The 21,775-nt window shown below is 36.2% G+C and overlaps 1 protein-coding gene across 2 annotated transcripts in view; it reads left to right on the forward strand.

Moving 5' to 3' along the window:
• LOC117330961 (voltage-dependent calcium channel subunit alpha-2/delta-3-like) overlaps positions 1-21,775 on the forward strand; it is a 179,604-nt gene that overhangs the window by 55,125 nt on the left and 102,704 nt on the right. For both annotated transcript variants that reach the window (XM_033889543.1, XM_033889545.1), the window contains exon 2: positions 11,142-11,223. In XM_033889543.1, the coding sequence (XP_033745434.1) occupies positions 11,142-11,223 (82 nt within the window). The remainder of the gene's footprint in view (positions 1-11,141; positions 11,224-21,775) is intronic.

A 21,775-nucleotide genomic window follows, 5' to 3' on the forward strand; every position in this document is an offset into this window, starting at 1 on the left:
AAATTTCTCAGGTCCCGATTTTTTCTTCTTTATCTTTAATGTATTTTAATCCTGTGTATTTGCATCACCTTAAACACCGACCCCCGCTTATATGCATATAAAAATTCCAAAAAATCGAAAAAAATTTAATTGATTTTACATGTATATATATATATATAGGTACAGTCTTTAAATAATTTCAAATTAAGTTGTTCAGTTATTGACACAGTGATAATAAACAGGGTGTTTGATGTTGGCATACACCATTATGGTTGACAGAAACTATTGTAGGGTGCTACCATGTTCTGTAAAAGTGGTTATTTTCGCGAGGGTTTAATTTTTCGATTTCGATACGTAAACTATATACGTGCGGGGGTAATTTTCGCGATTGACCCACCTTCGTTCGTAGTTCGAGCTTACTCAAATTAATATCAAAATAATACACATGGGAGAAATTTTTGTGATTAAAAGGGATCCACGAAATTAGCGTAAATTTCTCCCTTGCGTAAATTTCCACATGTACAGTAAGTATATAACTGCTTAAGATGTTTTAGCGATGACTGCAATGCTAAGCTTGCTATTTTTGATGGAGCCAGGAAAGTAGAAAACTTAACTAGAAATAATGCCAAATTTTTTTTTAGAAAAATAATTCGATTTGAATGTAATAAAATCATAACTACTGGTAAAATGGCTGATGTTGTCTCAAGAAAAAGGGGACATAAACAGATATATAGAAAAGTGTGAAAGTTTAACTGGTTTGCTGCATATAGTGTGTCAAATTTTGTCAACCCACATTTTGTAAAAACGTGATTCACTGATAACCATGCTAATAAGATAGTTATAATCATGATGTTGTAAAATATGTATTTGATGGAGTTATTGTTATTTGAAAAAAAAAATTTATATACGTGTATATATATATTAAAATGTCAATATTCGGGATCCTGATGTTGATTTACGGAGACCCTCATATGTCAATACATGGTCACCTGGGCCCAAATAATGGCAGATACTCCTACTTATTTCACTCTTTATTAATGTATATAAAATAATAATCATGTAATACTTCTGTCAGATTTAAACAAAACATGAGTTAATGTCCCAGGGCCTTCTAATCGGTACGTAGCATGATACTGGCTCCATCATGCTGTATCTAATTGCGATACTGAATTGAGGACAAAATGTCAATATTAGATCCCTGTAGTAGATGTTACTATTTAATTTAGAATCGATCCATAGCATTTCTTATAAAAAGTTGAAAATATTTTTGTCAAGCAGAATTTTGGATGGACATCGTGGATGATCTTTCTTATTTAAGACCAGACACAATCAAGGAACATATTTGTACCAAGGTTACTGTAATCTCCTGAATGGCCTACTTTGTAGGGAAGACGTCTTAGCTTGCAATACCCATGATGGCTATCTTTTTCTTATAGGTTTTACGGCTAACACACAAAAAAATCCCCAGAGGACTGCAAACACTGATGTAAAATAGACCTGTCCGAAAGTCGACCAAGTTCTGCAGGCAGACCCTTTAATTTTAGGCAATGCTTAGGGGTTGTTGAAATAAGCCCCCTTCCCATAGTGTAAAAACCTACTACCGTATTTATTCTTAAATAAACCCCCTCTCCTTGAGGTAAATGTTAGTATGAAAGACTATAGGAGTTTATTTGTGAACTATTTTAAGCTGATTATGTTAAAATTGATGATTCTGTGAAAATGAAGAAGTTGGCTCATTTTCGGGCAGGAGCTTATTTGCAGATAGATATGGTAACACTCTCGTCTTTCACCTAGAGGCCTGCATGGGGTTCATAATTTCTCTGATTACATTTGAAAAGATGTGGGGGTCACCTAGCCCTGACCATATGGGTTTTGCCTAGATTCACCGTCAAAAAGGTGTGGGGGTCACCTAACTGTCTGACCATTTGGGTTTTCCCTGGATACACCGTCAAAATGTGTGGGGGTCGCCTGCCCGACCATTTGGGTTTTCCCTCGATACACTGACAAAAATGTGCAGGGTCACCTACCCGACCATTTGGGTTTTTCTGGATACACTGTCAAAAAGATGTGGGGGTTGCCTGCCTGCATGATCATTCAGGTTTTCCCTTGCACAATAAAAAGGAATCACTTTAAATGCTTTTACATCCAGGATATTAAAAATGAATAAAACAAGATTTTTTTTTTCTTTTCGCAATTTTTGTAAAATAAAGTTTACTTTGTGGGAGGTTTCAGTGTATATATCCTTGCTGAGGTACGTATTACATTGAAATGGTTCCAGAATAGAAATATTGCTTTGCACTCCCACAATTTAGACAACACCCATATATTTCTATTCTTATCCAAGAATTGGCCATTCCCCACACCTATATGATATATATCCTCGCTAGCTTTTGTCCATTTATATTGAGATTTGAGATTTGATCGATAATGATAGATATCCAAACTGTGAGATTCCACAAGATCTAACCAGCAAGGGTTTGGATGGAGGAGGAGAAAAGCACCGTGTCACAGGAACTCCGTTATAACGGAAGATGTAGTAGAGGAGCCAGGCACACTACAAAATCAATAATAAATTCATTTTCATTGCTAGCAGACTCAAATGTGACTTGACTAGAATGCATTATGACTCAAAAAAAATCCAGAAACAATTTTCTTTATGGCCTGATTTCTCATAGATATTGCGTATTAAATGTGGTAGAAGAATAGATCCGTTGTTGGCATATAACAGACCGATTTTCTTATGTATGAGGGAGGGATATTAATCTGACAAGTTCTCGAGCTATCTCATAAAGTGTATAGTAGGGTTTCTTTTATTGGAGAGTTCCTCCTCGCCCAGATGTAATATAAGACACTATACAGAATACAGTTTTCTATTGTTTTATTTGTGGTCACATGAACATAAGGGTTTGCTTTTTTTTATAACAAAAAAAAAAAAAAAATTAAGGAAAAGGTCCATAGGGCCTGCCTGCATCGCTTATCTGAATTTCCGGCCAATTGTTATCAGATGGTGGGCTCACAGTTCAATTACCTTTTGTCTAACTGTGGGCTGTTCTTCATATATATATATATATATATATAGATATTAATTGTAGTTATTACCTATTATATCTTGTGAAGTATTTTGGTTTGGTTTGTTTTGTTTTGTTTAACGTCCTATTAACAGTCAGGGTCATTTAAGGACGTGCCAGATTTTGGAGGTGGAGGAAAGCCGGAGTACCCGGAGAAAAACCATCGGCCTACGGTCAGTACCTGGCAACTGCCCCACGTAGGTTTCGAACTCGCAACCCAGAGTTGGAGGGCTAGTGATAAAGTGTCGGGACACCTTAACCACTCGGCCACCGCGGCCAAAGTATAAGAAGGATAATTTCTCAAATTTCATGTGTATAAGTTCTCTCTTCAGCTAGCCCAAATCATAAAGTTTTGCATGTTCAATTTTTTGACTGATGCCAAAACAAAATTGATGACATGGGTGAAGTTTGCTACAAATGCATGAAGAAGCCATATATAATATTTAGATATCCATTAAGCATTCATCTTAGATTAGACAAATGACACCAGTTATGACTAATTTCTCAGAAAGTACTTCAGGGATTTTTCTCAAATCTCATTTGTAGGTTCACTTGGTTCCTAAACTAGTGCATGATAAGTTTTGAGACAGATTCGAAAACAAACTGCCACTCCAAAACCATTGGCAGTAGATGTTCATTTTTATTTCTCTGTAGACCTTTAAAATTTTGGAAAGCTGTTTATAGATTTTTTTGTGTGTCTTTGTAATGTGCGTGTTCAATTTTGGGACTAATCAAAAAACGAAGAGTACAGACACATTTCGTAAATACCACATGTCAGCATAACAGACAATTATTGGAGGAAAGTAATCGTCAGTCCATATCATCATCTGTTGTTGAATTATTGTTTTTAAAACAAAGGCTTCATTAGTTGTATAATGCCAGCCTTCTGCCACTTCAGGAAAATGAAATATGTTTAAAGTCAGAAGAAATTTACAGAGAATTTCAATCTCATATAGACAATACAATAGAAAGATCTTTTGATGGTGGGAACCGAGATACCCCGGAGACCTCTTGTTCTGTATAACTTTGATAAAATATTCTTATATAAGGTTTTACAGAGTAATGTCATTTTTTTGCATCAACTTGCTGCTTCAGTAGTAAGGTAAACAATATGACATCTTATTACCTATTACTGATGATGATTGATGAACAAATTTATATATTTTGAGATCCCTGTTTATAAAACAATGAGTCAGGGATCTATTTGAGATCCCTGTTTATGAAACTCTGAGTCAGGGATCTATTTGAGACCCCAGTTTATAAAACATTGAGTCAGGGATCTGTTTGAGACCCCTGTTTATAAAACATTGAGTCAAGGATCTGTTTGAGACCCCTGTTTATAAAACATTGAGTCAGAGATCTATTTGAGACCCCAGTTTATAAAACATTGAGTCAAGGATCTATTTGAGACCCCAGTTTATAAAACACTGAGTCAGGGATCTATTTTTTTTTGTGTCTTCTGGCTTTATCCAAATTGGAGGGGTCAGAAGTGAAGATGGTTGGGGGTCAGGGGCAATTCTGAGTCTCCCCCCGGGAAAACAGATTCTGATCTCCCCCCGGGAAAACAGATTCTGATCTCCCCCCGGGAAAACAGATTCTGAGTCTCCCCCCGGGAAAACAGATTCTGATCTCCCCCCGGGAAAACAGATTCTGATCTCCCCCCGGGAAAACAGATTCTGATCTCCCCCCGGGAAAACAGATTCTGATCTCCCCCCGGGAAAACAGATTCTGATCTCCAGTAGTGCCTTAGATTCAGATTGAGAGGTAACCACTTGACTTCTGTGCTGTATTTTGTTTGACAGTCAGCTTAAAGAATCTAAAAACCTAAATCAAGTAATAAAACTGCCAGTATATGAAAGCCTTTCCTCCCGCTAACCTAAGCTGGTGTTGACATCGCCGCCTGACATTCCCTTACTGCGCTCTCTGGTGTTGATGGCGCATCTCTTTGAAAACATTTAATTTCAGCAATTAATTTCGGTGTGATGAGGGTAGCAGTTAACATCGTCTTCTAAGTGTGCACTTCAAAACGGCTCCCAGCTCTGTATATTTATTTGATTTTAGAGCGACCGACCCCCTCAAGGCTTCACACAAATTAGATCTAAAACATCGGCTTTACTTGTTTTCGAGTCTATTGCTTCGATGAAACATGATGATTTGTCGAAGTTTCATCTTGTACGCCTTATCAATACGTGATGTAATTTGTAATACCCCGATCTCCGGGTTGGTTTTATGTGCTTACCTGTCCACAAGTGTGTCTGGATCGTGGCACTCTCTCACCAACAGACAATTTTTCCGTCACAGGTGTCAACGATTCCCACGGAACTGGAGCCTTTATTGCTCAGGAAAAGCCGATTTGCAGAAGTGATTTCGAGATGTTTTTTTAAACATTACTGCAGACACAAATGATGTTGATATTTTGAATTCGTAGGTATTAAGAAATTTTACGATGTGGATATATATAATAAAAATGACAATTTTATAGCTGTTTTGGGTAATCACACAGGCTCACACATTGGTTTAGCAGGACAATTATTCAAATTCTCCGTCTTTTTGTGTGTGATTAAGGCAGATTCTAAAAATAAGACTGTATTGCTCGTATTGAGATCTAAATAATAGTATGCTGTGCGGTACCATAAATTTGTACAACAATGAGTCTCATTCACTCATTGGTCTTTAATTAAGACCAAATTTGGTCAAAATCCAGTCATTATCCAAGAGTTATTTCTGCATCATTTCAAAGAAAAAATCTAGAATTGCATTTGGATGAGCATGCAGTCACAACAATACGAACCTAAAACTTGAATCAAGAATGAAAGATAAAATAATTAAAATTAAATGTGAATCTTAATTAGTAAAAAATGAAATCGTTAAAAATATTATTTCATTAAATCACTTGTTATTTCTACATGTATTTAGATTTGTGTAATTTAATCCTGGAGTTGACAAGGATTCTGGTTGTTGTTGAAATCAGCAGCATGAAATAGAACATTTGTTCTAATTACTTTTAAAGTGAGAAAAAGTATCTAATTAATTCCCAATATGGCTTAATTCCAAAATCCAAATACCCAGAGATTTGAGTTTCCATGGCAACCAAAGTTGATGTTATGTGTGAACAGGGAACAAACTTAATCTAATATTTAAGGAGAGCTAGCTAGCTTCCACCCATTTGCAAGTACCATTATTCATCTTCAAATTAGTCATTTCCCTTGTGTAAATGTAAAGTGCCGTATCTATTCTAAAAAAAGCCCTTTCCCCTGTGTAAAAGTTTAGTATAACATATGTACCACATACATTAGTACTGTATTTATCCTCAAATAAGTTCCCTCCTTTTGTGTAAAAGTTTGATACCACATTTATCCTCAAATAAGGTCTTTCCCCTTGTGTAAAACCTAAGCGTCGTATTAATCCTAAAATAAGCTCCCTCCATTTGCGTAAAAGTAATGTTACATATTTATCCTAAAATAAGCTCCCTTCTCCTTGTGTAAAAGTAATGTTACATATTTATCCTAAAATAAGCCCCTTCCCCTTGTATAAATTACATCACATATTTATCCTAAAATAAGCCCCTTCCCCTTGTATAGATTTACATCACATATTTATCCTAAAATAAGACCCCTCCGATTGTGTAAAAGTTACGTTACATACTTATCCTAAAATAAGCCCCCTCTTCTTGTGTAAAAGTTACGTTACATATTTATTCTAAAATAAGCCCCCTACTCTTGTGTAAAAGTTACATCACATATTTATCCTAAAATAAGCCCCCTCCCCTTGTGTAGAGTTACATCACATATTTATCCTAAAATAAGCCCCCTCTTCTTGTGTAAAAGTTACTTTACATATTTATCCTAAAATAAGCCCCCTCCTCTTGTGTAAAAGTTACATCACATATTTATCCTAAAATAAGCCCCCTCCCCTTGTGTAGAGTTACATCACATATTTATCCTAAAATAAGCCCCCTCTTCTTGTGTAAAAGTTACTTTACATATTTATCCTAAAATAAGCCCCCTCCTCTTGTGAAAAAGTTACGTTACATATTTATCCTAAAATAATTCCCCCCCCCCCTCCCCCTTGTGTAAGAGTTATATTTATCCTTAAATAACCTCCTTCCTTAAGTGATTAGTATTTTAAAAATTTAAGAAAGAGCATATTATTTTATTATTTCAAAAATGATGATTCTGTAGATATGAAGAAGGGGGTTAATTTGCAGATAAAATATGGTAATCAGCAGCCTTAATCATACACCACTGTTGGCATATCAAATTACTGACTTTAAAAATTCCATAGGACATAAGTCATGAGTATAATATTCTGTTTATCTTAACTCGACCATATTTATGAGATTGAAACTGAAAACAATCAAATTAATTTCTTGGAAGGCGAATTTCGACGATCTGCATTTAATGTGTTTCTGTTCAAAGACAATCATGTGACGATATAAAGTTAATGTAACACAATAACTTAATGATGTTGTCACAATTAACTTTTATGACATATCTACCTTATGATATCTACAACATAGCTGTGTTATATGGTTAAACAGGTATGTTATGGGATAATGTCGATTAAGTTTTTTGTAAAAAATACCAAACATGAGGTCAATGGGCGTTATCAGTCATCTTACAATGATGGATGATGTTTGCTTTTAAACTCTAAAGAATTAAGATATTTGACTCCAAGCTGTGACCTAGAAAGTAGAATGAGGTAGTTCATTTGCATAAAAATGATATTCCTTCATCCCAGCATCATGCTACTGGTCCAATATCATAACTCTAGACCTAAACTGCAAAAGGACAAATTAAAATCATTATGATCTACTGCTGCTGCTGCTGCTGATGATGATGATGATGACACAGCATGTAAGTGTGAGAGTATGTGTGTATATGTTTTTGCCTTTGTCATATATGTCTATTATATTGTTTAATATGTGAAAAATCGTCAAAAAATAAAAGAATTATAAAAAACCAAAAAACCCCATTATGATCAGATTGGTCCCAATGAGGAACTTGTTCAAGAACTAATTATTATGCCCCCTCCCCCTCCCCCTCCCCTAACTTAACTTTAAGTTGTACTTTAAGTACAGGTGTAACAAGGTTGCCATGGTAAGAATAGGAATCATTGATAAATAGTGTTTACCTATGTCCGTCCTGTCGTGTTGCATCGAGTCCTGTCCCATCCTGTCCTGATGCAATGTTACAAGCTAATCTCAGGAACTGCTGATGCGATCCTTACCAAACAGTGTTTCGGTTTGTTAAGTGACAGCGGGGGCATTTTCTAGTTGGTATATAAACCTCACAGCATATCAAATTGAACCTGAAGTATTTTAGCTTATGTTTGGGAGGACAAGTGATTTTAAAGTGTTTTTAGCTTACCTTTGGGAGGACAAGTGATTTTAAAGTATTTTTAGCTTACCTTTGGGAGGACAAGTGATTTTAAAGTATTTTTAGCTTTCCTTTGGAAGGACAAGTGATTTTAAAGTGTTTTTAGCTTACCTTTGGAAGGACAAGTGATTTTAAAGTGTTTTTAGCTTACCTTTGGGAGGACAAGTGATTTTAAAGTATTTTTAGCTTTCCTTTGGAAGGACAAGTGATTTTAAAGTATTTTTAGCTTTCCTTTGGAAGGACAAGTGATTTTAAAGTATTTTTAGCTTTCCTTTGGAAGGACAAGTGATTTTAAAGTGTTTTTAGCTTACCTTTTGGAGGACAAGTTATTTTAAAAGTATTTTCAGCTCGCGTTTGGGGCAACAATTAAGTGAACTTATGTCTTAATGCAATTGTCTGTCATCCTTTCACAGTCATGGAACATTTTTATTTTAAGGGCTTCTTTTCGATTATCAGGAGGCTCAGATTGATGACTTGGCAATATGATTCTGTAATGTTTAGTTTCTAATGTACAATTTGACCTTGGACTAATATGTCTAGGTCAACGGGATCAAATGTGTTAATATCTCTAAGACATCTCCTGTATATATGTAAAAGGCACAGAGTATTGATATTATGTCAAAAGCATGATGAAGGTCTAACAAATCTTCTCAAATGAATTGGACCTCGATGAAAATAATTTATTCCTGAATATGAAAAAAATCCATGCTTAAGGTGACGATATCAGACATATAATAATTATTTAAAAGAAATTTCAGGTTCCAATGATTTAAAATCTAATTCTTTAACATCTTTATTGCGAATTTTCAGAGTTTTGTCAGAATTTGTTTGTCTACAAGTGTTTGACACTATAAGTGCTCTAGACACTGTCCTCCTGTAGGCTTGTCGGACCCCACAAATATCTATATCCTCTATTGTGTGACTGACCAAAGTGATTTGCATATCTTGACAGCATCCATCAGGGTAAAATTGCATCTGGCTTAATCTTCCGAGTTTTTCAATATGTCGGACGTGGCCATGCAAACGCCCAGCAGCAGTAGCATTTGTAGAACTGTCTAGAACTATAAACACAGTGCATATAGTCCCATAGATATGAAAAGCCCTTGAGCTTCAGTATTTTGTTGCCTTGAAAAGGACTTAAATTCGTGTTTTTGGTATTGAAATAAAAATTTAGGTCAACAGTAATTAAAATGTCATTATTTGTTTCCTCAGTTTGTACAGCACAGGTAGTTAAAATTTTATTCAGAGCTCAGATGTTATATTTACATTTCCCGAGGCATATTACGGCTACATATAATTTTACGGATATATATGCTTTATTTTCATCCACCTGGCAGATGTAAAAGGTTAATAGAGGTTAACTGAAGTTCTTTGATGATATCCATTAACAAAAATCAATATTCATTAGTTACAAATTTGAAAACACAAAATAATGGATTTATATCGAGAATACAGTGTATACGAAAACCGGTGTAATCACACACACTGCTAGGATCACCTACATATAACCGCTTCTGTGTTCGATGATGTTATTGGTCGTGATCATTGCTATGGCAACCATACATTGCCAGAATTACTGCGATGGCAATAAAGGACATTTAGTATCAGAAAACGTAGACTATCATGTCTGAGGATCCTTTATAACCAAATTTACGTACTGCTATCTATGTTTTTTACACCGTGGAGGTCGCTCACTGGCTACGATCCGATGTATTTTATTAAAGAATGGTGTGAGATAGCCATTTTGGATTTTATTCAGTCTTAGCTGAAAAAAAAAGAATAAAAGTGAAATGCTGTAACTTTCGATATCAAACCAGTTTCCGAGTTTTCGCCATTCTATGAAACTAGACCGAGACTCCTGTTAGTGAGAGAGTGAATGTGATTATATATGTTAAGCACTGACACACTACGAACTTCATGTTTTCAAATTAATTGTCTCCGTCAGTACAGGGAGGGCTGCACAGACATCATTTGTAAAATGAGAGAGAGTCTGGTACATGCCTTTACTCTAGGGATCGAAGCTGGAGGCTTCGGAGTTAAATAACGCTCTATACCAATTCAAAGAGAAATTATATCTAGCACGAAACTAAAAGGTGAATGTCTTGTAAAATTATACACCTGCAACGGGTTTATGTACTTTTAATCATCATCATCATCATCATCATCATCATCATCATCCACCACCACCACCATCATCATCATCATTTTTATTTTATTTTTATTTGACAAATAATTAATAAAAACCTCAGTTTCTTTTTAACCAACTCACAAGTGTCCACTGTTCCAAGAGGTCAAGGTCATGATATTAGGTCTGTATAATATGCTAGGCTGGAGAGCTATATCAACCTTGTATGACCTTGACCTACTAGCAAGGTCATACATTAGTTGGCAAACATTTTCATTACATCTTCAAAAATTAACTTCTTTTCATTAACCATTACCACAAACTAAGAAGTTTTTCTTTCATTTAGAAATAGTCAGCAAATGTTTTCATATCTTCAAAAAATTAACTTCTTTTCAATTCCACTGAAAGCTTTTATGGCCACAAATTAAGAAGTTAATTAAGAGAAATTGAAAATGTCGTTCATTTAGAAATTGACCCAAACGAAAGCTATAAGAAATAAGTTATTAGAATTTTTGAGATTATGTTATGATTCAGGATAAAGAGAAAGGTTCGAGGTTCATTGTGATTTTAAATTTTGACTCTATTTTCCAGAGTAAGGATGTGGGCAGACAAGTTCAGCAGAACAATTACGGAAGAAGTCAAGAAATTTACAGCATACAACGCCATCAGAAAAGTAAGTGATATTATTTTGTACATACCATATTTATCCTCAAATAAGCCCATGCCAACAAATTATTTCATTTTTACAGAATTTTTAATTTTGAAATAATATGCTCAAAGTTGTTCACAAATGACCCCAATCCCAACTTAAATACAAACTTTGTTTATTTTAGGGCAAGAAACTTATTTGTGGATAAATATGGCATACTTCTATCACACTTAATTAGCATATTACATTATGTCTAATCCCATCTTCGCTAGCTAAGGCTTCTGATTACGTTACACTCCACGAACCCTTGGCGGATATAGTCGTGTTCAAACCGTCGCGCCCTGGAATCCCAGGGCACCCAATCAAATCGCGTTTTACATTCTGGCTTGGTTTCGCAGTAAACAAAAAATGCGGCACCCAGTACAGAGCTATACATTGCCGACTATGTCATGGTATTTTACCTAAATACAAAAATCACAATCTTTGGGGGAACATTCGCAGTGTTTGATCAATTCATATAAGTCATTGATCACATATCTCATCGAAATGACACCAAACCTCGATGTGTGTTTGTAAACATCACCGATGAAGTAAATCGGTAACGCTTGTTTTGATTGGTCGAAAATTTCATGCGTGAAGGGTGGTAATTTCGAATCACCGCTAGAGGGCCAGAACTGACGCCTATATCTGCCAAGGGTTCGTGGAGTGTAATGTAATCAGAAGCCTTGGCTAGCGAAGATGGTCTAATCCCTAAGATGCTCAAAGATTGGAAAAAAGGTGGTAATTTGATAATATTCCCCAACAAACCATCATGTTGAATTATATAAGGATATCTGATGTAATTTTTTAGCCTTTAACTTGCTTTGATGATCAAGATTAAAAGGAGGCTTGAAAAAAAGGGGTACACTTTCGAAGGTTCTGATTAAAGAAGGAAATGATCGCTTAGATATTAATCAATCCTTGTTATCGCTGTTTCTTCTTGAGAAAATTTTTCTGAATCTTTATATGTTTGTTCCCCTTGGTCCCTATAAGTTATATGTCGATCCAGTTGATTTTGAGGCTAATCCAGAAAACAAAAATGGTCTCCAGGTGGCCATCTTTGATTTGACAGTTTAAGTTCCTTGAGAAGTACAAGCTTCACAGGTGAGGGTGCCCTTATTGGTCCCTAGCTGTGCCCATTTAACATTGCGCCTGACCAGGAAAGCAAAAGAGCCGACAGGCGGCTATCGTTGATTTTGGCAGTGGAAGTTTGTTATTTGGGTTCTTGAGAAGTAATGGAAGGATAAAATAATAATCTCTGAAACATCTCATGAACGTAAGGATACATTCTTGATTTTATAGTCCAGGGATAAAATCTATGGACATATTCTAGATGTTCCCGTCATACAAAGAAAGATCAAAGGTTACAATCTATGGACATAGTCTAGATGTTCCCATCATACAAGGAAAGATCAAAGGTTACAATCTATGGACATATTTTAGATGTTCCCATCATACAAGGAAAGGTCAAAGGTTACAATCTATGGACATATTTTAGATGTTCCCATCATACAAAGAAAGGTCAAAGGTTAAAATCTATCTATGGACATATTCTAGCTGTTCCCATCATACAAAGAAAGGTCAAAGGTTAAAATCTATGGACATACTCTAAATGTTCCCATCATACAAAGAAAGGTCAAAGGTTAAAATCTATGGACATATTTTAGATGTTCCCATCATACAAAGAAAGGTCATTGGTTAAAATCTATGGACATATTCTAGCTGTTCCCATCATGCAAAGAAAGGTCAAAGGTTAAAATCTATCTATGGACATAGTCTAGATGTTCCCATCATACAAAGAAAGGTCAAAGGTTAAAATCTATGGACATATTCTAGATGTTCCCATCATACAAAGAAATGTCAAAGATTACAATCTATGGACATATTCTTGATGATCCCATCATACAAAGAAAGGTCAAATGTTACATTCTATGGACATATTCTACATATAAAGAAAGGTCAAAGGTTAAAATCTATGGACATATTCTAGATGTTCCCATCATACATAAAATCTATGGTCTATGGACATATTCTAGATGTCCCCTCTTCATACCAAAGAACACCTAAGCTAATTAACTTGTGTTCTTGATAGAAAATATAATTAGGATTTGCTCCCTGCTAGGTGTGAAGACCAAGTCTGGCTAATTGTGTTAAGAAGGGCAAGTAAATTTGGTGTAAAGGAGGAAATCTAGTTTTCTATATTAGTAACAGTCACAAGTGAGTAGCCATTGGGTACCGGACTGACGTAGAATTGCTGTCATGTTCAATTATTTGGGCACTTTATGTAAGTGGGGCAATATCTCATATGGTTCTAATGTCTTTTGCCGTCCTGGCCAGGGTTGTAGTTTTAGCCATTGACAATGTTAAAGGATGCTATGGAGTTCGGTCCACATTAACTTCAGCAAGATGGACTTGTCATGCTAAGTGAGCATCCACTGTATCACTCCAAACCTGATCATCATCATGGAAGGGTGGTCCATCAAATAGCATGTGATTAAGTTGATGGTGATTACTGTTGAAATGTCACCCATTGTTGAATTGGCTAAAGCATGAGGGGCCACATCATTAGATTAACTGTCTTTAGAGGTCATCTTGTCAAGATAAAAGACAGATATCTTTTTACCGCATGTGTCTACCACCAGGGATCATCAGGAGTGGTTGGAATCGAGGTGTCTGCATTGACAAAGTATAGGCTGTTCAGATAAGAGGTCAGAAAATAAAGGTTAGAATAGAGGTCACAAGGTAGAGGTCAGAATAGAGGTCACAAAGTAGAGGTCAGAATAGAGGTCTCAAAGTAGTGGTCAGAATAGAGGTCACAAAGTAGAGGTCAGAATAGAGGTCACAAAGTAGAGGTCAGAATAGAGGTCACAAAGTAGTGGTCAGAATAGAGGTCACAAAGTAGAGGTCAGAATAGAGGTCACATAATAGAGGTCAGAGAGAGGTCACACAGTAGAGGTCAGAATAGAGGTCACAAAGTAGTGGTCAGAATAGAGGTCACAAAGTAGAGGTCAGAATAAAGGTCACAAAGTAGAGGTCAGAATAGAGGTCACATAATAGAGGTAAGAGAGAGGTCACAAAGTAAAGGTCAGAATAGAGGTCACAAAGTAGTGGTCAGAATAGAGGTCACAAAGTAGAGGTCAGAATAAAGGTCACAAAGTAGAGGTCAGAATAGAGTTCACATAATAGAGGTAAGAGAGAGATCACAAAGTAAAGGTCAGAATAGAGGTCACAAAGTAGAGGTAAGAATAAAGGTGACAAAGTAGAGGTCGGAATAGAGGTCACAAAATTGAGGTCAGAATAGAGGTCACATAATAGAGGTCAGAGAGAGGTCACAAAGTAGAGGTCAGAATAAAGCCCACAAAGTAGAGGTCAGAATAGAGGTCACAAAGTAGAGGTAAGAATAAAGGTGACAAAGTAGAGGTCGGAATAGAGGTCACAATAGTAGAGGTCAGAATAGAGGTCACAAAAGTAGAGGTCAGAGAGAGGTCACAAAGTAGAGGTTAGAATAGAGGTCACAAAGTAGTGGTCAGAATAGAGGTCACAAAGTAGAGGTCAGAATAGAGGTCACAATGAAGAGGTCAGGATAGATGTCAAAGAGTAGAGATCACAAAGTAGAGCTCACAAAGTAAAGGTCAGAATAGAGGTCACAAAATTTCGGTCAGAATAGAGGCCACACAAAAGAGGTCAGAGAGAGGTCACAAAGTAGAGGTCAGAATAGAGTTCAAGTAGTATATTTTTAACTTTTCCTCAATAACCAAGAAGCCTAGGGTCTTAATGTTTGGCATGTTGGGATAAAGGGCAACCAAGTTTCTTCAAATGGGTGACATTGACCTACTTTCAAGGTCACAGGTGTCATATGGACTCAATATTTAGGTCTCTGATACATGTTAGTCTAATTTTTGTGTCACAAATGAAATTGGTGCTCACAGTTTTTGGGCCCTACACAACTGCCTCTGCTTTGCAATAGTGATCATTATTATCATGAAATGAAGAAAGTTTAAAAATCAATTGACATTAAATTAAATAAAATGATACTTCATTTTACCTATTTATAAATGTGCCATTGTATTGGCCTTTACATTAGATATGGTACAGTGCAACCTCTTAATACTGATCAAATTAGCCATGTACAGAATTGATCCTTCTTTATTATAATTATAAAAACTTCCTAATATTAATCCCTCTGAATTCTAAATACTGAAACGATCTTCCATGGCTACTTTTGTTGCCACAGCCAACTGGACTTAGGATGAGCTTTTGAGTACTGACATGTAGATCAGATTCTGCCAATACATCAATAAAATTATCATGATGTGGAGTCTCGATAAGTCAGAAGGAGCTGTTGGATAAGACTTCCTCCCTAAGCACTTTACCTTTTGTTCTAATTCTTCAGGGAGAGACTTGTCCCGCTTCCTCGATGAATTAAAATTCTTTAATCTGGTTTGAAATGGTTCTGTTTGATTTTCTGAACCACATTACAGGCTTAACATATTTAAGTCCTTATATTAACATTTTCACTCCACTCCTCCTCAATGAAACTTTGATCACTTCATTTCCTGATGAAGATTTTCGGTCGCGTGCTTCTGTTCTGAGAGACAAATCACCTTTTGCCGACGTGTGAATACATTCGCTGTTTACATTGGCGATCTTAGTTTGTGCCGCCTCAGACTTGAATGTACTTTCATTTTCAGCTCACTTGCCTAAAGTGCAAATGAGCTTATGCTGTGGGGCAGCGTCTGTCATCCATCCGTCCTGCCATTTAGCTGTCCATCTGGCCAGCATCAACTTTTTTCCATTTAAACAACTTCTTCTAAATAAGCAAGAGGACCAGAGACCTAATATTGGGTTTGTAGTGTGCTGGAATTAATAGTTACTAAGATTGTTCAAATGAGTTTCCTTGAATTACATTGAAGGTCACAGTGGTCTTTATTATAATTATAAAAACTTCCTAATATTAATCCCTCTGAATTCTAAATACTGAAACGATCTTCCATGGCTACTTTTGTTGCCTCAGCCAACTGGACTTAGTTACTAAGATTGTTCAAATGAGTTTCCTTGAATTACATTGAAGGTCACAGTGGTCAAATCGGCTGAATCTTTAAACCACTTCTTCTCAATAACCGAGGCCCAGGAAGGTGGTATTGGGTCTGTATGATGCTGGGATAATATTCTAAAGGGCTACCAAGTGTGTTCAAATGAATGACCTTGACCTACATTCAGAGTCATGGGTCAAATAAGCTGAAATATTTAAACTATGATGTCTCTATAGCCAAGAGACTCCAAGACCTGATATTAGGCCAAAAGTATGTTGGAATGAATGACTTCAGTATAAACCTAGCGTACTCTGATATTTGAATAAAATGGTAATCAGCATATAGTAATAGTATCTGTAGAAATGATCTAATAGATCAACTTCAAAGTTGCTGTAGAAACCGGTGAGTGATACAGGCCTATTGGGCCTCTTATGTGAATTTTGTGTAACATAAATGTTATACATGCATACAAACGCAATTGGAACAGCTGATTTATGTGCAGATAAAAAATGGCAGTCTAATGCAGTCAGTTTAGAAATACGTGATCCGACAGAACACTTACACTCCCGATAGCGCTGAGCTCATGACCTATGAAGCAGTTATTGGCCCTACTTTGACTGCGATACTGAATATCATTTTAGTGATCACAGAAAATGAATCTACAATTTTAACACTGTCAGACAATTACACGAAACAGACTGGTATCAGCAATATGCTATACCGAGAGCATGAACACATTGCTATCGCAAGGCCTGCCTTTGAGTCATATATAATCTATGACAATTGAGGCCACAAGTTTTGGGCTGTCGAATACATTGTACCGCAATTTTCAAATCCATGTATCTCTACTTTCTTTATCAGAATTTATATCCCAAAATGCCAGTGTGACAATGTAATCCTGTATTTCAAGAACATCACAAAAATCCTACACTAATATCAGGGCTTTTTTATGAGGGCTTTTTGGGGCGGATAATGGGCCCCATTCCCTATTGAATTTATTTCATATTTGAGCCAAAATCCCCAAATTTGCAATTTACTCCTGAAAAAAATCTTTCCAAATTCACCAATTTTATTACCAAAATGAGGCAAAATGATTTGCCTGGTTTTCTATCAGCCAGTGCACTCTGCACACTTGTAACATCTGAGGCTTCAAGACCAAAAACAATTGCCTTTCATCAGCAGACCATTTATTGATATCTGCCACTCTGTCAAATTGGATAAAGTAGTCCTGCCATGGTTATTTTCTGTCATAATAAGTAGGTTTTATCAATGGTTTAGTAACCTCTTGCTTTGGTATTGGTTTGATGGAGCTAATGTATCTTAGGCTGATATCATTCCTCAAACGTTCACATCCTAGCCTTGTTTGATTTCTTTGTTAGTTACCGATAAAAAAATGGCGTTGAGGAAAGGGTAAAAAATACTGGTGTCTCGTAACAGGTCCTTTGTCATTGCATGTTAAAATCTGTCGCTGAATTATCACATTTGGAGTGTCTGTTGTACATGTATCTATACTTCCTTCAGCCATTTTTATACACAATGTCAGTGATCCCACCGCTGCCACCAAATTGTAACCTGACTGATATCCCTATATGGTCTCCCTCCCAGTGTCACTAAATTCACGACCAATCACCCTTATCAATACATATTACCCTTAACACAATATTCACTCTTTGGGATATGAAGGTTTTTCTTTTTATCAGATTATTAAGAGGAAAAATGGAAAGAAGGAGAAAGTAGAGAAAATATCGGTCTTGAATAGAACCAATTAAGACCATCTAATCTAAGGTGCCAAGATCGTTCTGAGATCTCTTGTAATCAGTACATTCCTCTGTGAGGATATTCACTTTTTATATAACAGAACTACATACATTTTTGTAAGTTAATCAGATTTTTTACTTAATCCAGTAGTGCAAATTTTCATGATGTCAAAGTTAATATAGTGACGTCATGAACATTGTTCTTCGTATCACTACACCAATGGGATTTACGATCTGATAGCTTTCTATTTTGTTTGATGAGGTGATACAGTTGTTACAATGCAGAGCAAATAGAAATAGTTTTACAACAAAGGCAAACTTAGAAACATTGAATATATCGATCATTCTGGAATTTTGTATATGAGGAGCGTTATGTCATAAAGGATGGGCCCAAAACACTACACACACGTACAGTGTCCTTGAACTAACAAAGAGATATTGTTTTCTGTAATCACACATTGTCTGTTAAAAAAAAACTCCTGAGAAATACAATATTCAATGTGAATTTGTGACTGAAGTGATTCATATCTGTTAAAGCCATGCTATTTAGTGCTGTGCCCAAATTAATGGCCTGTCACAAGTGTCGAAACTGTATAATTTGCCTCTAATGGAGATTGAGCCCCTGGAGTGTGCATTATGAAGTTGATGGAACTATGATTAAGTGAGTGCAGTATAAAAAAGATTCAGTGCATCAGGATTTGAACTGTTCATGATGTATCAAGATTAAGAGTTCTACATTGTTTCTTCCTCATATCTTGGTATTTTATATCATAATTTGAAAAGAAGTAACTTAAAACAAAGACTGCTTAATTGATTTCATGATCAAGTTGAACCTCAAGAAAAAAAACAATTAAATATCTTGGTGATATCATTGTGTTTGTTTGTGGTGACATTGTGTTTGTGGTGAGATTATGTTTGTGGTGACATTGTGTTTGTGGTGACATTATGTTTGTGGTGATGTTGTGTTTGTGGTGACATTGTGTTTGTGGTGACATTGTGTTTATGGTGACATTGTGTTTGTGGTGACGTTGTGTTTGTGGTGACATTGTGTTTGTGGTGACATTGTGTTTGTAGTGACATTGTGTTTGTGGTGACATTGTGTTTGTTTGTGGTGAAATTGTGGTTTGTAGTGACATTGTGTTTGTGGTGATGTTGTGTTTGTGGTGACATTGTGTTTGTGGTGATGTTGTGTTTGTGATGACATTGTGTTTGTGGTGACATTGTGTTTGTGGTGACATTGTGTTTGTGGTGACATTGTGTTTGTGGTGACATTGTGTTTGTGGTGACATTGTGTTTGTGGTGACATTATGTTTGTGGTGACATTGTGTTTGTAGTGACATTGTGTTTGTGGTGACATTGTGTTTGTGGTGACATTGTGTTTGTGGTGATGTTGTGTTTGTGTGATGTTGTGTTTGTGGTGACATTGTGTTTGGTTTGTGTGGGACATTGTGTTTGTGTTGTGTTTGTGGTGACATTGTGTTTGTGGTGACATTTGTTTGTGGTGACATTGTGTTTGTGGTGACATTGTGTTTGTGGTGACATTGTGTTTGTGGTGACATTGTGTTTGTGGTGACATTGTGTTTGTGTTGTGTTTGTGGTGACATTGTGTTTGTGTTGTGTTTGTGGTGACATTGTGTATGTTTGTAGTGACATTATGTTTGTGGTGACACTGTGTTTGTGTTGTGTTTGTGGTGACATTGTGTTTGTTTGTGGTAACATTGTGTTTGTGGTGACACTGTGTTTGTGGTTACATTGTGTATGTTTGTGGTGACATTGTGTTTGTAGTGACATTGTGTTTGTGGTGACATTGTGTTTGTGTTGTGTTTGTGGTGACATTGTGTTTGTTTGTGGTGACATTGTGTATGTTTGTAGTGACATTGTGTATATTTGCGGTGACATTGTGGTTGTGGTGACATTGTGTTTGTGGTAACATTGTGTTTGTGGTAACATTGTGTTTGTGGTGACATTGTGTTTGTGGTGACATTGTGTTTGTGTTGTGTTTGTGGTGACATTGTGTTTGTTTGTGGTGACATTGTGTTTGTGTTGTGTTTGTAGTGACATTGTGTTTGTGTTGTGTTTGTGGTGACATTGTGTTTGTTTGTGGTGACATTGTGTTTGTAGTGACATTATGTTTGTTTGTGGTGACATTGTGTGTGTTTGTAGTGACATTGTGTATATTTGCGGTGACATAGTGCCTGTGATGTTGTTGAGTGTGCTGAAGGTAATCACACTCATGAAGTTGAAGTTTAAAGGCCTTAAAGGTCAGTATACGGTATAGTTTGTATGTGGTACTCATCCTAATAACAGCCTCATTTTACGACCTTATATGGTCGTGCTGAGTCATTGAGCCTGTGAGTGAAGGAACTAATTATTTTAGTCTGTAATGAAAGGAACTTCTGGGACATGAAATTAGCTCCAGTTTTGAACAATAAAGGGCCTTTGGAAGCATTGTTGATGGAACACTCCATATCAACAATAATTCCCGGGAAGGAAAGGATCAATCTCCTATGGTCAAAAACATCATTTGTTAATTGACCAGTAGGGTTGGTGACACTCGACTCCATTCCTCGCAGCTGCAACAGATGTGAAGTCATCAGTCACTAATACCCTAGAAAATTAAGGGATACTTGCTATGCCTCTTAATGCAAATGAATGTATCTGAATTAGCTTCTTTTGGAATTTATATTTGAATTTTTTTTTTTGAAATGAAAAAGAAAATTTGGAATCCAATTTGAAATTTTTGTCCAAGAATTTGCTAGCATGCATAGAGCCATTAGTGTTTTAAGAGTAATTTAGTTACAGAACACGGAGGCTGGTTTGGAATGTCATGTAAAACTAAATGACAGAGAAACGGAAAATAGTCAATTAGCTGTATGATTAAAATGATCTGTCATTTCTTTCCGTTTGTATTAAAGATATGATACTTGTTTTGAATTTAGATTTTTTTCCCTCCCGTTTTTACTTGGCAAAGGCTCGTCAATCTTGGAGGATGAGGGAGCGTGCACGATTATCTTATTTGTACATGTAGGGGAGCAAACAGAATTAAGGCTCAAAACAAATTTGTCATTATAAGACAGCTTTGTTGCATGTTTCCTGGAGAGGAAGCATTATAAATGACAGATGTGTCGTGATGGTGCTGATGGCGAATCCTTAGAGCTTACCTCAATCCATTTACACGATAAAGACCGGAAATTATAACACCATGTAACCATGTATACTCAATGATAACAGGTTGCCGTTAGTCTAACTTCAGATCAGAGAATTCATGTTTTATCTTGGTGTTTCATACTTCTCTATCAGAATGTCATTTCCTCTTCATTGTCTGAATGGTTGTTGGGTTAGATATGCTGCAAATGTCACACAGCATGGACAAGCTACTAAAACTGGGGAGTGAGGTCGTGTGTTGTAAGGCCTCATGGACAAACTATTTATACTGTAGATTGAGGTCAATTGTCAGACTGCAAGGAAACCTGCTTATAATACTGTGGATTTAGGTCATGCTTTATCAGACTGCATGGAAAATCTACTTATCCTGTAGATTGCGGTCAATTGTTAGCTAGACTGCATGGAAAATCTACTTATCCTGTAGATTGAGGTCAATTGTTAGCTAGACTGCATGGAAAACCTACTTATACTGTGGATTGAGGTCAATGTTAGACTGCACTTATACTGTAGATTGAGGTCAATTGTCAGACTGCATGGAAAATCTACTTATCCTGTAGATTGAGGTCAATTGTTAGCTAGACT

This window comes from Pecten maximus, chromosome 7, assembly GCF_902652985.1.
Source record: "Pecten maximus chromosome 7, xPecMax1.1, whole genome shotgun sequence".
NCBI lineage: Eukaryota > Metazoa > Mollusca > Bivalvia > Pectinida > Pectinidae > Pecten > Pecten maximus.